This window comes from Vigna umbellata, chromosome 5 (genome assembly GCF_029865625.1).
Source record: "Vigna umbellata cultivar VRB3 chromosome 5, Vumbellata_1.0, whole genome shotgun sequence".
In the NCBI taxonomy this organism is placed as follows: domain Eukaryota; kingdom Viridiplantae; phylum Streptophyta; class Magnoliopsida; order Fabales; family Fabaceae; genus Vigna; species Vigna umbellata.
In genome coordinates, this window is record NC_142169.1 from 70,541,253 (window position 1) to 70,559,690 (window position 18,438).

The following is an 18,438-nucleotide window of genomic DNA, read 5'->3' on the forward strand; positions in this document are numbered from 1 at the left end:
TATTATGTATAATGTATCTTTTTATTGAATATTAAACTTTAGATTTTTAACCAATAATAATATATTATAAAATTTTATATGGATATATTGTTGTCCTTTTTAATTTATAATTAGGCAGCAAAATACTAATTAACCTGTGGATTTGATATAAGAACAGGCAAAAAAAAAGTTACAACCTTTTTAAAAATATGGACTCAGTAGCTAGCAGTTCTCTTGTTTCACACGATCACATAAAGTTTTAACTTAACCTCAAATAAAAAAATTAAATTTCATGATGATACAATATAAAAAGTTCAAATCTTCACTCTTCAAACCTAATGTCAGATTTCATAAACTATCATAAACAAAATACAAACCTATTGTGACATTATTAATAAAATTTAACAGTCAATATATCCTTAATTACCTATTTAAGAAAATCATTACAAAATTACTAAATGTAAGAATGACTTGCACAGCAAAAAAATAACACTAAATTCCTTCAAGTCAGTCACCACTTTAAATTGGATTCTAGACATGGATTTGGACAGTTATGATTTACATATCAAAACTGCATTCTAAGTAGAATCACTGAAATGATATATATGCATATGCATTGTTCAATCCTTATCACAGTTCAAGGCCACAAGGATGAAGTCCTAAAAACAAGACAACATAAAGAAGTTGGAAAAGTGAAAAAGTGCATAACAAATTTATTGAATAGAAGGACATAATGAGTATGACAATGGTGAGCAAGGTATCCTCTGAAATTTTGGCCTTGAGCAAGGAAGGAAAGCTTTTAGAGCTGTCAGTACTGATAGATTCACTCTCTTCTTCACGTATTCTTCAACTCCTTTCATTGAGCATACTCATAAATAGCTCACAATCTCTCATTCCATGCACGTTGACGATTGGAGACAATGTAATGTAATCAACTGTATCAGTGGATATATGGCTAATCATCACAGTGCACTTCTTTTCATCTTTGCTGTTATTTCATCTGGTAACTTCTTACTTTTGTAATCTCCATCTTTGGTCAACCTGTGTGAAGCAAATAAAGCATACTTGTTAACTATTAATCTTCCTGTTTAGGTTCATATATAACTAAAAAAAATTTAAACTTTAATTTGATAATTCCTTGTTTCATTTAATATTTGTTTGAAAACGACTTCACAACATTCGAATGTCTATAAATCAGGAGAAAAACCCAGTAGCTACAATAGGTGGTAGTGGTCCAATCTCATAACAGAGTTTTCACCAGAATAAAAAAACTTTGCCATTATTGGGTGTGCAACTCAGACTGATGATTTGTTTATGCTTAGAGAAAAATGTTTATTTGTTAAAGCAACAAGGAGGGTTTCCAAGAAGGGTTATTTTTTACAATCTTAGAAATTTGATCTGTTGGGTGGCAGCACCTGAAACCTGTGGAAGCAGTAAGACTTTAAGTATAGTAAATTACTGCAAGGAGACAATATGGCCTGCCATAACAGGAAGTGATAACTTCAGTGGAGATGCATTAAATCCTGGCCAATCAAAAGTGCACACAGCTGCTGTTGGATGGAGTGGAAGAATATGGGCTAGAACAGGCTGCAACTTTGACAAGAATGGCAATGGCAATTGTGAAACAGGTGCTTGTGGTACCAACATTAACTGTACAGGTCCAGGAACCCCACCTGCCACAATTGCTGACTTTACCCTTGGTGAACCTGATTTCTATGATGTTAGCCTTGTAGATGGCTTCAACTTGCCCGTGACAGTAAAAGCTGTTAATGGCACTGGGAACTGTAGCATTGCTGGCTGTGATGGAGATTTGAGGAAGAATTGTCCACCCCAGCTAGCTTCAAAGCAAGGTGACAAAGTTATTGCTTGCCGCAGTGCCTGTGATGTCTTTAACACTGACGAGTATTGCTGCAGAGGCACTTATGGAAACCCTGCTACATGTTTGTCTTCAAATTATTCAACCATGTTTAAACAGGTTTGTCCTGCAGCATATAGTTTTGCCCATGATGACCCCAGCATAATAACATGCTCGGGAGCAGACTTCGTTATTACATTCTGCGGCTTGAGGTAAGTTTATTCTAGACATAATATTTTCATGCATTCATTATATACAAATCAGATTAATTCTATACCCTCGTCTTCTTGACTACCATAATTCTTGCTAATATTCATTTTTAATACAGGAACCAAACATTGTGTTCCTATCATGGCAAGACAGTTGCATGCAATGAATCTAATACTTATAAAGTCAAACCTCGGACATGGTTGGCCCTGATTCTCCCATTGGTATTCATGCAGACTTCATGGATCACGTGGTAGCAATTGTGCATGTAAATTGAATGTTTTCTCAATGTTACACTTGAATGATTTTTTTTGCTTTTTGTCGTATCATTGACTTCTGTATTTCTGAGTGTTACCGAAATTTACTCGGATGCCTAAAAGCCTCTACAAATCCAGGCATATAGTTTTATCTGTTGTAATTAATCATGCATTTTCTTCAATGGGAACCAACATTGTTCAACACGAGGAAAAAAATAAAACTGAAAACTAACCAACTCAAGCGTTCCGTATAACAAATCCAAAGGGAGAAAAAGCTAGTGCAAGACCTTTCTACTTTTCTTTACAAAAAAAATTGAAACAAAATTTACTTATTTACATTATCTGTTGATAACACTGAAAATGGAGGCACTAGCTACCTGGACTTTCCACTGCCCTGATTTCCTTGTGATTTTGATTGGTCCTCTATTTCTTTCAAGTAAATTTCTGATCTGGCTTCTTCATTTTGGAATGGTAAAATTGACACGGGGGCAGCAGGCACTGCATGCCACCGTTCTCTCAAAAATTTGATGAACTTCCGAGCCATTTCTCTCCGAAACTCAAGCTCCCTTGTGAACATATCCAAGACAAGAAAGGAAAAGATGTACTTGAACGGGACAATGAGGAGTATGGTTGCAGAAGATATCAGTACCATTGCAATCTCAGTAGTTATCTGAAAAAGAAGGCCATATTAAACATCCACAGGAGCAGAGTTCAAAATCATGGCAAATCAATAAAATAAAAAGAATCCTCCCAAAATCTGATGTATCAGATCATATTAAATAGCCCCGGAACAGGAATAAGAACAAAATAATAATATCAAATAGCATACCAAAAACTAGTTTGAGCTTCAACTAAAGAAGACGTGGGAATGCAAATCACAACTAGATTTCTCATTACTCTTAATAATATACCTGTGGATGGCCAGACAGTAAAATGGAACGTATTTTGAGGAGAGAGACATTCACTTGCTGCATAAAATCCTCAACATCACGCATGGCATCTTTTACAGCAATAATCTTTTGTATAGTATTGGATGGGGGCTGATCACGTATTGTGACTTCACCAAAAGATCGTCCTAGGCGGCCTTGCTCTTTAAGGGCCCTGATTGTGAGCATGCCAACTGCCAAAATCATCAGCATCATGGGAAACACATACGACACCAGATTTCTGGAAAGGCAAATTAAAACATCAGCTCAAACATGTAAGAAAAAGGTGCCCAGAAACTATTAACAAGAACATCAATTAGCTTGTGCTGCAAATACACTATCCAAAACATCAACTTGGTTGGAGGGATCCATGAAGACTTATTGCTCTGTTAACCACCAACAACAATAAATTTTATCCAAGTGAGGTTGGTTACATTGATCACACGATGTCATTTGGCTTGGTTAAAAACCAAATTCTTAAAGCAATGTTTTCCACCATGAAATTCATTGTCCACCAAATCTCGGAAAGTACATTACAGTTTTATGGTCCTCACATTTTGTGCTGGTCTAAACTGTTATTACAGTTAGGTGCATGAAGAATGTAAGTCTTACAGAAATAACATTTAAGTAAATAATTATCTTTCATTAATAAAAGTAAAAGAGAAGCTAGATATCAAATTATCATCATGCTGACTGATGACTGGGAAAACAGCAACCATCAATAGCAGAATAAAAATGAGGTGAAGATCTACCTATAAATTATTGTATAGGTGAGTCCAAGAAATGCAATAGTCAAGTGTGGCTCCTCCCAATGCCTAAGCTTTTCAAAGTTTTTCACAATCATGGCGAAAGGAAACATTAGCTCCTGCACAGGAACAAAATCAATATCTAAGAGCTTATGATTTTTGGATCCCATTCAAAGAAGACAACATAAATAAGCAATCAAATATGATGGCCTAAGGCACCATTGCTAATAAGACTTTTGACATTGAACGCTTCTGCAGTAAACTAAAATATTTGTTATAAGAATGAGTTAATACAGATAGCATTAGCAATACAATACAATATATTAAATTCAATTGAATACTAGTAAAAGAAAAGAAGCAATATATCTTTACCAACCACTACGGTAATCATGAAATTTTAAAATGAGGACAAATTTAAATCTCTACTCAGGTGGAGGGGAGTGTTGCTATACAGGGATGATCACAACCCCCACCCATCCACCCAGCCACGTTAAAGGATAAAAATTCTGTTATAATGATTCTGGAAATTTCATAAATTAAAAGAAATTTGAAAAAGATTGTAAGAAAACTTTTCAATACTGGCTTTTTATTGCAAAAATAGAGGGATGAGATGAAATTAAATACTTGAATAACAAATTACTGTCCCGTGCTTATACATATTTCAGATATTCTAAAATCCTAATACTGATAGTCATGGTCTCATGGCACAATTATACCAATATCTAGAAGAAATTGTGAGAAATATCAAGCATGCAAACACTACTTACTGCTTTTGAATGAGTATAGATAACTGATTTGAATGTTGCATAATCATAATCAAGTAGTTACTATACACTTAAACCATCAAAGGAGACAAGAGAGCAAGTTAAGCATCCCAACCTTGAAAAGATCAATGTTGCTGGGTATGCCTTGTAGAGTTGCAGCATCAATGGTGGCTTGAGTCTTCTCCACAACGTGGTACTTTAGTCTGCTTATTTTTGCTGCTCTTTCTGTGAATGATAAATCAGCCACAACAAGATTCTTACTCAATATTAAACCTTTTACTGAAGTGTTCTTCCAAAAGTTAGTGGAAGTACTTGAACCCCAAGATGGAGATTTCATCCACTTCTGCAAGTAGATACTTCCATCTATGTCAAATACATGGTTGCGGCTATCAGCTATTTCATCAGAAGGTCGAGTTTCTGACTGATTGCGGGTATTTACAAATCCTGTAATTAGTGGACCTCCCCAGTAATTAACAGCTAAAGTTTGGAGGACAATGTCACCATGTGGTGCATTCTGTAAATATGAGAACTGAACTAGTTTGGTGGGATTGTCAAGCAACTTCCGCAAATATTGAAGGGCTTGGAGTCTAGCAATACCATTAATAGCAGAGGTTGTTGCCCTATCACTTCCTTTGCGAGCTCCATATACATTAAAAAGTGACTCATCATACTCATCAGGTCCATACTCACGTATAAACCTGTGTAGAGTGATGACTTCATTTATAAGTGCATGCCAAACATCCCTCCTCATCTCACCTCCTAAATCAATGAATTCCAGCACCCACCTATTCAACCGAAGTAAGAATATAAAAGAAACAGAAAATACAGTATTTTAAAACGAGCAGAAAAGCACTGGTGAAAGCGGAGGACAAAACTGTGGTACTTGAGTTATTTTATTTATGAGAAAATGGAGATAAGCTGAAGGAGAGTACGATATTCTCCATAACTTTTATCACCTGAGTATTTAGAATGTTTAGTTGGACTTCATCTTTTTTACCAAGACATATTTTTCTGATAAAGCTGAGTTCTATTTACCCAGACTCATTAGAACTAATAAAAAAAATGCTGGAAGAAGCTTACTCACTTTGTCTCTGAGCCAGAGGAAACAGAAACAGCAGAGTCAAAAAGTGAAGACCCTAACGGCCCAACCTTTGCCTTCTCTACTTGTAAACCATTAGTTGTAAGATCCAATCTCATGGCTCTCTTCTCCCCCAGTATGCTAACTGTCTGGAACATATAGATTTGAAAAGAACAATCAAACAAGATGGTGATTACTTTTTTTTATTATACAAACTCTTTGATCAATAATCAATCATTGATTCAACTTTCACACACATTAGCAAGCAAACAAACCATTCAGTTTTCATTCACTGTCAATCTTATTTTAGCATGATCTATAGTGAACAGTTTCTAATGGTTAACTGCCTTAATAATTTCTCAAAGATCAATCACTAACAAAAAACAACTAAACTACAAAAGAGCCATATAAGGTGAGTTTTGCACTCATTTTTATACTATAATTTGATCATATCTACGTTACTGTGGGATCTTTAATGCAACCTTTACTACTGTAGCGTGTAGTCACTATTATGTAAAGTCTAGGCTTAAAAACTAATAAAATTGTTTGTGTTGGTTCCTAAAATATTCAATTCTTCATATGGGCAATTAGAAACTCATTCTGCTTGAAGTTGATGCTTTTGACTCTGCACAGGTAGATTTTCAATTTCTCCATAAAGGGGGAAAACTAAGATGTGATAAGTCAAGGAGATCTCATAATAAGCGTGCTAGACATATGATTTGATCAAATTAAATATGGAGATATGATATGATTTGAAAGGGAAATATTTGATATTGCCTACTCTTAGATGTTTTTGATTTTGTTCCTTATAATTATATCTCTTCATTATAAATAAGAATACTCTTGTGTACCCAATATACACGAAATTAATTATATCCCTTCTTGGTACAATCCTCCGTGACCTGTTTTGACACTAATCCTCTCAACAAAGAGATTACGTGATTTGATAGAGATTGGAAATTATGGGCCTAAAGTTGTAACAAGTCAAATGTATTTTTTTGTTTTTATAGGCTTAAGCGTTTAATTCTGTTCCAGAAATCCAATCTTGGTGTTGTAACACCAACAAACAACAAAGCAATCAAATACATTATAATTTCTAATCAAATTACAACCATAAATCATGTTTATACATACTAAAGACAATATAAAGAAGAAATACAGAATATAAAGGGTAGTAGTTGTGCTTTCCACAGAGAAATCTGCAGATCCTTTTGTATTGCTATAGGTAAAGTCCCAAAACTTATGATATAGTATACTTCATTAGTGTTAAGGTTCAGAGAAAAGAAAAAAAATATCTGAATTTGAGTAAATTTGTTTTAGACAAGATACAAAAAGATGAGAGATCAGCTATATATAGCTCCGTAACATTTAACAGACTGTAATAAATATCAAACCACCTAAGAACTGAAAATCTAACGGGATTGTTACAGAATATAACTAAGTATAAAACTGTTCAATTATCACAGAGCATATACTACTGACTGTTTAACATATTAAAATACTACTATAATAATAACCATAGTATAGAATCATAAAATACCTCAAAATAGATTGCTTTATCTGTTAGAGTAAGTTTGCCAGGCCAGGCCATATTATTCTCCCATTTCAAAACAGGTCGCTTACTGTTGGAACTAGTGCATAAAATTCTCTCCTGAGACAGTTGAGGAAACTCTGGAATCTGATGCGATATCTGTTTTTGACGCACTCTACAATAATATCAGTACAATTTTAGCACAAAAAAGTTGTCATAAAGAGAATGTTTAGAAGTTCTGAGTAGCAAATTAGAAAATTCAAGAGAAAATAAGAGAGGAGTCGTCTGAAGCAATGACATTATAAACAGAAAGTTCAAAAAAGTGAATAAAAGATGAAACAAATAATCATTCATCATTTTATTTTTATGAAATTATGACAATTAAGAGGATCTTTTCACAAAAAATCTTAATTCCTTCATCATGAAAAAATGAAATTTCATTCTTTCATGCATTAATTATCTAGATAAAATGAGAATACCTAGTGCATTAGAAGAATTTGAGATTTGTAAATTGGAAAACCGTTACACATCATTTATATTTCATCAACTTGGAAGTCAAAAACACATGTTGCTTGGATGTCTTCTAAGATTATCACATCATTGACAAAATGATGACTAACAACTCACTTGATAAACTCATTAATGTAATTCAGCCATGAGGTCACAGAAATGCCCTCTTGGTTGCCAGCAAGAGCCTTGAAAAGATTGTGCACTGTGGGATGGTCAACCACACCAGAGATTGCAGGAGCAATACGAATAAAAGCCTCCTCAGTGACAAGTTTATTCTGCTAAGCCCACAAAAAATCACATATATGAAGTGATCTCTCAAAATCATAAAGAAAAATAACATAATGCAATTGTAATGAAGAAAATAGCTAGAAATCCTTGAACCAAAATATCTCCCAGCTTCAATGTTCTATTATGATATCATTGATTTAATTCATGAGAATGATGAAATAACTTTTCCCTAGATTATCATTCACAAGATGAACACATATTTCTTGTGCAACATGGTACATACTTTATATTTAAAAGTATAATACTTTCTAGCTGGTCATCAACATCACCCTTAGAAGTTCAAACATTGTGGTACCATGCAGCAGGCCAATTAGTGGGAGAATTCCTGACAAAAAGCTATCACTCTTCTCATATCTCCCATATGCAATCACCAGCAGATTCAATGCTGGTAGGGCGCCTGAATCACATTAACTAAAGGAAAGAACTGAACCTGTAAAGAAGTCTTCTCTGCATTGCTGGAAAGGTTATCGGTATAAGGATTGTCCCAGGCAACCATGGTTATGAATATCAACCTCTGGAATGCAGGGTCCTACAAACACATCCAAAAGCAATAAACATTGCATTTCCCTTTTGGAAATAAAAGAATAAAGTTTATTTGGCATTACAGCATCTGATAATTAAATGGGAGAAAGTAAAACAAAGAAATCTAGTAATTTAGGCTTCTTCTAGCTGGTTTTTTTTACCATTCAAATTTCCCAAAAAACAATTTGTTTTATAGCAATTTTTCATAAAATTATTTCTTGGTATGTGTGTGCATCCGTTAGAAACCAAAAAGAAAAATAATAGAAAGATTCTTATGGAATAGGATGAAAAGAACATGAAGAAGGAGAGAAATCTCTTCTCCTACTCTTTACATCCTAACAGCTTCCGTCTTTTGGAGGGAGGTTGCACTATTCTTTACCACTAGATAGGTGGGAGAAAGTTCTGAGTTGATGCTGGTGAAATTGAAGACCAGTGACTCCAAACAATACACATGATGAAGAGCTCGTTAAACAAGGTCAGGGCTCAGGTATGAACAACTATTGGTGAGATTGAGGATTCACATGGAGGTTTTAGGTGAAAAGCAACTGGAGATGTCACAAACATACACGAGACTTGGTATTCTTGAGGTAGACAATCAATTAGCTTGGACCACCTTCAATGGCTAGCTGGCATTCATGAAATGCTTGACCATCTTGTTTGTGCTAATAAGAAACGAGGATTTAGTGGTCCTCGAACAGCTGGAAAAGACTAGAGCAGAAGGGCAGTAAAAACATGGGAAGCAGAAGTGGTGTTGATCAGATGAAAAGAAAAATATGCAGATACATTAAATATAAAACATTATTTTGTTTGTTTGAAAATTGTGTTCAGTAAATCAATTTAAAACATATATAATGAACAAGGGAAAAAAAGGCTTTTCCCAACATGTCTCATGAAAACCATGAGGAGCTTTGATAAAACAAAAACAGAAAATGAACTTCAGAACATGGCTTCCAACATACCATAAACAGAACAATATTCTATACCTGGAGGGAAGGATGAATAGCAGAACCATCCCTAGACAAAAATCTAAAGCAGCAATATTCAACCAAATTACGGGCATCATTATATACAGATTCAGGCACTAGAGCTCCAAATATTTTCTGCATTTTCTTCCCAGTCAATCCATTCATCCTGCATATCTTATTTTTAAAAGGTCAAATAATAATTTTTATATCAGTTTGATAGACATGAAGCAAGCAAGAAACACAAAAAAGACAAGACCCTTGTTAATGGTGCTTCATAGGATCCAATTTTCCATTCAAACTAAATTAAAATACGCAAACACATGCCAATTGATTGATAATAGCACATAATCTCACATGGCAACAGCCCTCCCTGTTAAGATCAGAGGTGGGCGTGCTTGATGTTGTGGGTCCATTCCTCCACAATCCCCTGGGAATTCAGACTTCATTGAAGTTGAGAAATAAACATCCAGAATCCCGAATAAAGATAAAAATAATTTGGTTTCTTAGACAAATTTGAGTACAAACACGGTTTCCCTTCTCCCCAAACAGAAAGGAATAACTGTCTAACATCTTAAGTCCCTTTCAGAAGTCTGCAACGCTACCAATAGATCACTAGAACTATGACAGCACAACAAATAACTATCTAATCCAAAATTAATACGAAAATAACTGTGTAATACATAACTATAATAGATCAGAGTTTGTCCAATAAGCCATTCTATATAACCCAGAAAATAAAGTAATATGCATCCTAATAGGAGAGCTGTTTAGCTACCATTTAGTAAAAATGACAAATTGAAAATTACATTCTTGAATATCTCACTCATAACTAGCAAGAACCACATTTCTTATTTTTGGATTAAGGAAAACAATTTAAGAAGCTACTGAAATTATCAGAACCAATATCTAATCATTTTAAGGCAAAAGAAAAGGAAGAGCAGAAAATATACATTATGAATTGTATTCTCTTATTGCACTATTTTTTTCTGTAATTTTTAGAATAAATAATTTTGCCATGAATTCCAATTGCAAAAGTAAAACATTTCATAGAGCACTTCAGTTATATACTCTGATCTTGAATTTGCTAATGTATAACCTTTTTTATTCATGCACTTCAGCTATATACTTTAGTCTAGAATTTGTTAATGTATAATCCTTTTGATGAATGCATTGACCCAATGACCAAATAAAAGATTTCACCCAAAATATAATGAGTTAAGTGCATTCACCTGCTGAATTGTTCAATGCAAATTACAGCGGCTAGAGAAAGAACCCCACTTGGCGTTCTGCGGTCAATTGTCTGCTCTATCCTAAATATGTCTTCCATGAATTGTAATCCAAAATCATTTACAGGACCAGGCTTCTTACTTTGACCAGGTTTTGCACGTGGAAAAGTCACTTCATTCAAAAAATTTTGGGTCCTTGACATCAATACATTCAATCTTTCTTGAATAGAACCTTTGAAAAGGAAATCGGAAGTTTGATAATTCAAGTAAACGGCCAGAATGAGAGGCACATAAAGAAATACACTATAAATTTAGAGATGGTATATCCTTTTAACCTCGTCCTAGTTTCACAAACTTAAAAAAAGGAAAAACATTTAATATTGAGAATTGGAAAATAAGCTGATTTATGATGAGAACTTAGATACTAGAAGCTAAAATACCAAGTAATCACATGCAACAAGCAAACAGCTCAGCACAAGGTTATCAAGTGGAGATTCAAAATGTGAATTGTCAAACTAGCTTTTGAATCTTCAGTCATAATTTGAACTGAATGATAAGATTCAAAGACAATGAAAAATAACATCAAATATATCACATTTATTTTGAGTCATAATTTATACATACTGCTCAGTAAAATAATTTTGAACTAGAAATAGACCTTATATCTAAGTTTGTAAACTTGGTAAAGGCTCTACTTTGAAAGAATGGAAACCAACAACGAATAGCCAATTAGAGTGCATAAATTGAATGAGTAAAATGACATATAAAGTAGTGGAATAACCAAATAAGATCAGTTCAAAAGTGTTGTTTCATTCCTTTTTCATTTTAACAATTTAAACTTTCATGAAATTTGGTAAAAGAAAAAGGAAAGAGAGACAATTGTTGAACTGTATGATTCACCGATTACTTCGTGTACAGTAAGATTGAAAGTCGTTTGAGATTCATATTATGATACAAATGGATATGCAGCAAAGTTGCATCGATAGGAAAATTCAATTTGTGAATGAAGTAAGTAAAGAACTGAATACATCTGTCGGGTGTGGCCATGAATGAGAGAAAAATTATTAGTAAAGAAATAGTAATTTAAAAATAATTGCATGTGAATTGAACATCGCTGAAACACAAATAAGAACCACACATGCAATCTAATCAAACCAAACTTAAACAAGAAACTTAAAAGGTGTGATGGCACTTTGAGAATAAGAAGTCAGAAGAGAAAGTACCAGTACTTATGTCATTTAGCTTCCATTTATCCCCCAAAGACTGTGGCACAAACTTGAAGGGAAACTTTTGCTCTGAGAATACTCTTCTTGAATACTTGTATGTAAAAAAACCTGTATGTGTAGAAATCGTGTATCTAGGTGATGTCCCCATTTGGGTCATCGGAAACTTTGACCCCATCATATATTTTCTTTAATTCTGTACTCAAGATTCAATCTTTGAGAAGCATGCAACAATAAACAGAGAATTAACTGATTAAAATGGAAGAGGGTGAGACTTGAGAGAGAGAAAATGATAGAGATCATCCATTCATGCTTTTGCTGTTCTTCTGATTGCTCTGCTCGTGTCTGTTGTCTTGTTCAGGAAAAGAAAAACATATAATTGTTAATTGTGTTATTGAAAAATTAATAATTAGTGTTTTATACTGACTCATCACATGTAAATTTTCAGATCAAAGTCACATGTACACTGAGAGATGATCCTATCCGTCCAAGATCTAACCGAACAGCCAATAAGATTAGAACGAGTAATAAATATCTTCTGTTAGGTATTTGGAACAATTTAATTTTCTTTACAGACATACATACATAGAAAAAAATACAAGTTTTTTATTTAAAAATATACATATAGTTTAAATTAAATTTTCATATTTATTTCTGGTCAAATTTAAGCAAATAATTATTTATGCTGTCAATCAATCTAATTAACATTTATAATTTGTATTTAAATTCAATTCAATTACTTGTTAAGGGAAAGTAATACAAATTAGTTAAATCTATATCTTTCATGGCTATTATTATTTTCATTAATAATATTAAATATATATTTTTAATATAATTTAGATGAATTAATGTAATCTTAAGTTTTCATATAACTTTTATTGTATTTTTTGTTGAGAGTTTTAAAAACTATATTACAGATGATAATAAAAAAATAAAAAATAAATTGACATAGGTTCATCAGAGTTTAAATCCAATATATCATTTAATGTTTTTTTTATATAGAAGACGAGTTTAACTGAAAAATAACATATGATAAATTCAAATTAACATAAGTTGAAAGAGAAAGTATTCAAATAAATAATCAGTTAATTTATCATTTTTTTCATTATTAACATATTTTATATTTTTTATTGAATATTTATTGTTTAGTAGTTAAGTTTTTTTATTTTCATTCAAAAGCAAACAATACTTATTTCTAAAATGTTTTTACAATCCTATTAAATATTCACAATCCTTTTATTTTGAATATTTTAATGATTCTTTCTATCATCATTTTATATTTACATTGCTATATATTTTTTTTCAAAACACTTTTTGGTATTATCATAATTTTTGTTAGTATCGTTATATCAAAAGTGTTTCTATTAAAGGATTAAAATAATGTGTTCTCTCAAAATGAATAATTGTATGAAAAGAATGTTCATGATTGAAAATACTTTCGCCTAAAAGAGATTGCATGTACTTATAAAAGACTTATTCTTAAAGAAAATATTATTAAATGTGAATCTAAGTGAAATCGTAATAATTAAAAATAATAGGTTTAATGTCTTAATAGGTTCCTATTTTCATACAGAATTTTAAATAGGTCTCTTTTTTTTTTGTATCTCAATTGAGTCCTTATTTTTGTAAAATTGAATCAAATAGGACCTTTCCGTCAAATTGAAATGACGCCGTTCCGAAAAAGAAAAGGACCTATTTGAAATTCTGGATGAAAATAGAGACATATTGAGACATTAAACCAAAATAGTAAGATAAGCAACCTATATAAAGTAAAAAAAACTCATAAATCAATTATCACATTACTTAAAAATAAAAGTAGTATTAATCTATTATTTGAATTGGACAGAAATCTCGTTAATATTATTTGTCTCCTTAGAACTCGTAAAAAATTGGCATAAAGAAAAATATAATGAAATATATAAATTATAGTTGGATTTAAAATTAATATTAATCTTTTATTTAAATTGAACTTAAATATCATTAATATTGTCTCTTCATTAAACTTCCTTCTTCATATATCTATAAATAATTGACATAAAAGTTTTATGTTTGGAGTCAAAATGTCAATACTGAAATGAAAACTAAAGAAAACCTTATGATAAAATTACTTAGAATAGACAATCAATATACTAAAATCATAATAAATTAAGAAATTAGATATGAAATATGAAATATAACATTTTTTACATAAATGTAAATGAAATATAAAAAAAAGTCTAAAAATTCAATAAATTTAAAAATAAAAAAATTTCAACCATAACATCAATTTGTATGGAACCTATAAAACGTATTTACAGTTTTAAGAAAATAAAATACAATAAAACAAAATTTTAGATAATTTTATTAACATTAATTATATTATATATCATAATTGTTTACTTAACATACTATCTTAATATATTTATAATAATTTTAAAAGCATAAATGAAAATTATATCACTAAATTAAATAATAATGATTTAAATATTTTTTAAGATATTAATTATAAATTTAAAATGTTATACAATTTGTTAATAATATAAAAAATAGCTAGATAAATAAAATATGTAGTTCCATTATTTAATTATTTTTTAATATTTTTCATACTTCACAAAAATTAAAGATTTTATTTAAAGAATTATCTTATATTGTATCATTCTTTAGGTAGACAGTTAATCTTAATAAACAAATGTTTTGTTTATGAAAGAAAGGGCGCAAGAGAAAAAAAGGTGTAATTTGACTAAGGCATGGCCTTATCTTCTCCTTCCTTCTTTTCAACTCTGAACACCACATCTTCACTACCCCATTTCCATGCACCAAAGCTTTCTTCTTCTTCTCACTTCCCAATTACACCTTCCACTACCCATCTTCCTCTCTCACACAAATGGAGAGCAAAGGTTTCATTTTTCCCTTCTTTCTTGAAGAAACGGAAAGATGCCAAGATCATCAAGGAAGAACTCCTTCAGGCCATTGAACCGCTTGATCGAGGGGCTGAGGCCACTCTCGAAGACCAGCAAGCAGTTGATCAGGTTAATTGCACGTCTTTCATGTCATGCTTTCTTCATTTCCTCAATTAAGCCTTGTCTAGAACAATGAAAGCTAATTTACTCTACGTTTTTTGTTTTGTTTAACCACTTAGTGTTGCTTACTTTGTTCATGAAACTCTACGTTAGTTTACTCTGTGAAATTCTAATTTTGATATATAATGGTGTGGGTTTTTATGATTAGTTTTCTCTCAATAGAATTGTGGCCAGTTTTTTCAACTTCACTTGCATTTTTATTGTTGATTCGTGCAATTTTTGTCTAAATAGATTGCTAGCGAACTCGAGAAAGTTAGTCCAATAAAGGAGCCCCTAAAGTCTGACCTACTGGATGGAAAGTGGGAGCTTATATACACTACATCGCAGTCAATTTTGCAAACCAAGGTAAACAGTTTTTTTCCCTGGCTTAAATTCATGTTTATGGTTATATTCCTGTGATAAATCATCTAAATTGAGGCTAGTCAAGCAAAATAAAACTAAACATAACTACATAAAAAAAATGAACTATTTTGGAAAAAAACTTATCTGAGCTGTTCTTGTAGTTTAGTTTTTTAAAGTTGAATTACTCCTCAACCAAACGGTTTTAAATTGAACCTCAGTTTAATTGAGTTGAACCCACTTTTATATTTCAATTCAATTCTACAACAATTTAGTTCAATTCATGCATTTACCGACTCCTATCTATATTATATACTATGATGCATATAATGTTTGCAAGCATATTGCAGGTTGTTTCCTTGTTTTCTGTGTTCACATGTTATTTTTGGAGCACAGAATCATGATTGCAGATCGCACTTTGAATTCTGTTCATAATGAGTTGTGATAAATTTACGTATACTATGTTGAATTTGATATTTGAGGATGGAAATCTAACAAGAGTAATAATTTAAGAGAATAAAGTTTTACCCTAGATATGATATAATCAACTCCTGTACTTTACATGCATTAAATGAAGTTCAAAAACCTTAATCTTTGATTTGGAGAGTTCATAATAATAGTATATCCTAAATGTTTTGTATTCATTGAATAAATATACATTTAGTTGTAGAAAAAATATACAACCACCTGAAAATTAGAGAGATTTTTTTTCTTTTTTTTTTTTGGTTTTTGAATTCCCCCCAGAATGGAATTGTCTATTTAATACTGTTCAGTAGTTAAATTATCTATCTAATTGTTTTCTCTTTATAAAATATGATACAAACATATAATATTAACCAGTATATACATGATTAAGCTCTGAGGTAGAATATTCAAGAAGCTGCCATTATAGCTCTATGCCTTCATTAACAATGGTACATGGATCTCCCCACTTTGTCTATAGTTTAGATCATACAATTGTCAATATACATGATTACATTTATTCAGTCATTTACTAGCCATCTAGCATTAGTATCAAAACTAGCTTCTCTATGTTTGTTGAATTTGTACTTATACTGAAGGAAGTCCACAACACTGTTCTTATGTGATACTTGACCTATATTTTAACAAGCTTTCACTAAATTCCAAAATATCTATTTTACTTTTATTGTTCCCTTTCATTTTACAAGATTGGATAAATCTGTAATAGATTTAAAAAAGAAGAAGCAATTTCTCCCCCTTTCCATCTACCAATTTTTTGCCACCTAACTTTTTCATTAATGCAATGATAGAGACCAAAGTTGTTGAGATCAGTTACAAATTATCAGGCAATCAATGTGGATACTCTAAGGGCCCAAAATATGGAATCTTGGCCATTCTTCAACCAGGTAAAACTTGTGAAATTGGGACAAGTTCTCACTCTTGATCCATTCTCACTTTGGCAATTGCTTGTGTAAACAAAAAGTCAATATTGTGTAGGTGACAGCGGATTTAACACCTCTAAATCCAAGGAAAGTGGCCGTAAAATTTGATACTTTCAAAATTGGAGGCATTGTGAGTATTCAGTTCAGAGTCTCAATAGTTATCATTGGAATTCTATTTTAGCTGACATTAGATTAAGAAGGAGGGAGTAAATTTTGCAAATTCTGTAAAGGTTTCTCTGCAAATTCCATTAGTCTAATAAGCTCCAACAAAGCCCATAGACATTATATTAGTCTCAGTGTTCTACCCCTTTAATTTGGAACTGGTGAAGTGCCCTAATGAATGAGTAATGTGTATGTATATTTCTGCCCTGTTGAAATAACATCTAGTCCATCACAATGTACAAATGCAGATACCTATTAAAGCTCCCGGAAGAGCTCGTGGGGAACTGGAAATAACATATTTGGATGAAGAACTGAGGTTAGTTGCCGGCTATGTTACATGTAGAGAATGTTTTTGTTGGATCCATGCTTATTCTTTTAGGAGAAAAAGATGTTTTTATCTCCATTGTAACTGTTTTTTCCTGACAGCTGCTATAGATACCAAAAACTCATTCACATACTTTGTCATAATAATGTAACAGGGTATCAAGAGGCGATAAGGGAAACTTGTTCATCTTGAAAATGGTGGATCCATCTTACAGAGTTCCTGTATAATGGCATTGTCAGGATTGCAGTGCAACACTTGTGTTCAAACACTTTCTGTATAAAGAGATAAGAGCAAGTAGTATGAGTACAATCTAAAGCTCCAAATGAGATCTACTCTTTCACCCCTTGAAATTTGTAATATTGTACTATATATGGGAAAATGTATGATTCAAAAGAAATGGTTAACTATGTTTATGGATTTAAAACCTCCAATAAAAAGGTTGAAGTAAAAAGGTTGGTCACCAAAATAAAAACAAAATCAACCATTAATATTTCTATACACATTTTTGTCTGCTATAGATCTTCTGACGATAGAAGATATGATTTCCTTCATACTAGCTAATTTCTTTTTCCATGCTAAGTTGATGTCTAATGGATTGATTTGAATACATATATGAATTTATCTATATACCAAACATTGACTGTTTATTTATTTATCAATGCTTTAACTGTAGCAGATCCAATATTTATTCATTATAATATCATTTGTTAACATTCTAAATTTTGCAAAAGAGAAAAAATGTTTGTATTCAATATTTAATAAACATATCTTAAACAAGATTTTCTTCTGAAGAGGAAAGAAATACATGGTTTAAAATGAAATAAAAAGAAACAAAGAAAAGGAAAGAAATACATGTTTAATATTTATATTTAACATTTAATAATCACTGTGTTAAAATTTACTAGTATTATTTTTAAATATTCCCTTCCTTTCTTTTGATACATATAAAAGGAAATTCAGAAAGAATGATAAAATATATTTTGGAAAGAAAGTTCAAAAAAATATAGTAAAAAATTAAAATTAAAAATACAGTCTGCATAATTGCATCATATACAAACGAAATTATTGTGTAT

General features: G+C 31.7%; 3 protein-coding genes across 7 annotated transcripts; 2 read left to right on the plus strand and 1 right to left on the minus strand.

Moving 5' to 3' along the window:
- The first annotated feature begins 402 nt into the window (after positions 1-402).
- Positions 403-2,309, plus strand: LOC124841155 (pathogenesis-related thaumatin-like protein 3.5). Its single transcript, XM_047317370.2, has 3 exons — positions 403-982; positions 1,392-2,046; positions 2,163-2,309. Exons 1-3 carry the CDS (start codon positions 877-879, stop codon positions 2,296-2,298), a joined length of 897 nt encoding a protein of 298 aa, XP_047173326.1. The 5' UTR covers positions 403-876; the 3' UTR covers positions 2,299-2,309.
- Positions 2,310-2,510: 201 nt separating this feature from the next.
- LOC124841199 (chromosome-partitioning protein, putative (DUF639)) lies at positions 2,511-12,452 on the minus strand. 5 transcript variants are annotated; one of them, XM_088115948.1, is made up of 11 exons: positions 12,084-12,452; positions 10,858-11,086; positions 9,647-9,794; positions 8,572-8,670; positions 7,971-8,128; positions 7,353-7,518; positions 5,819-5,961; positions 4,850-5,519; positions 3,977-4,089; positions 3,210-3,465; positions 2,511-2,968 (listed from the first exon to the last, which is right to left on the minus strand). In XM_088115948.1, the coding sequence occupies exons 1-11, from the start codon at positions 12,256-12,258 to the stop codon at positions 2,672-2,674; spliced, it is 2,454 nt and encodes an 817-aa protein (XP_087972074.1). In that variant the 5' UTR covers positions 12,259-12,452; the 3' UTR covers positions 2,511-2,671. The 5 variants fall into 5 exon arrangements, with proteins under 5 accessions (XP_087972074.1, XP_047173381.2, XP_087972076.1 ...); XM_047317425.2 differs by having other exon boundaries at positions 12,078-12,452; XM_088115950.1 differs by lacking the exon at positions 10,858-11,086 and having other exon boundaries at positions 12,078-12,096.
- Positions 12,453-14,749: 2,297 nt separating this feature from the next.
- On the plus strand, positions 14,750-17,865 carry LOC124841154 (putative plastid-lipid-associated protein 4, chloroplastic). The gene is made up of 6 exons (XM_047317368.2): positions 14,750-15,085; positions 15,368-15,481; positions 16,747-16,842; positions 16,934-17,008; positions 17,289-17,356; positions 17,520-17,865. The coding sequence occupies exons 1-6, from the start codon at positions 14,804-14,806 to the stop codon at positions 17,590-17,592; spliced, it is 708 nt and encodes a 235-aa protein (XP_047173324.1). The 5' UTR covers positions 14,750-14,803; the 3' UTR covers positions 17,593-17,865.
- Positions 17,866-18,438: the final 573 nt, after the last annotated feature.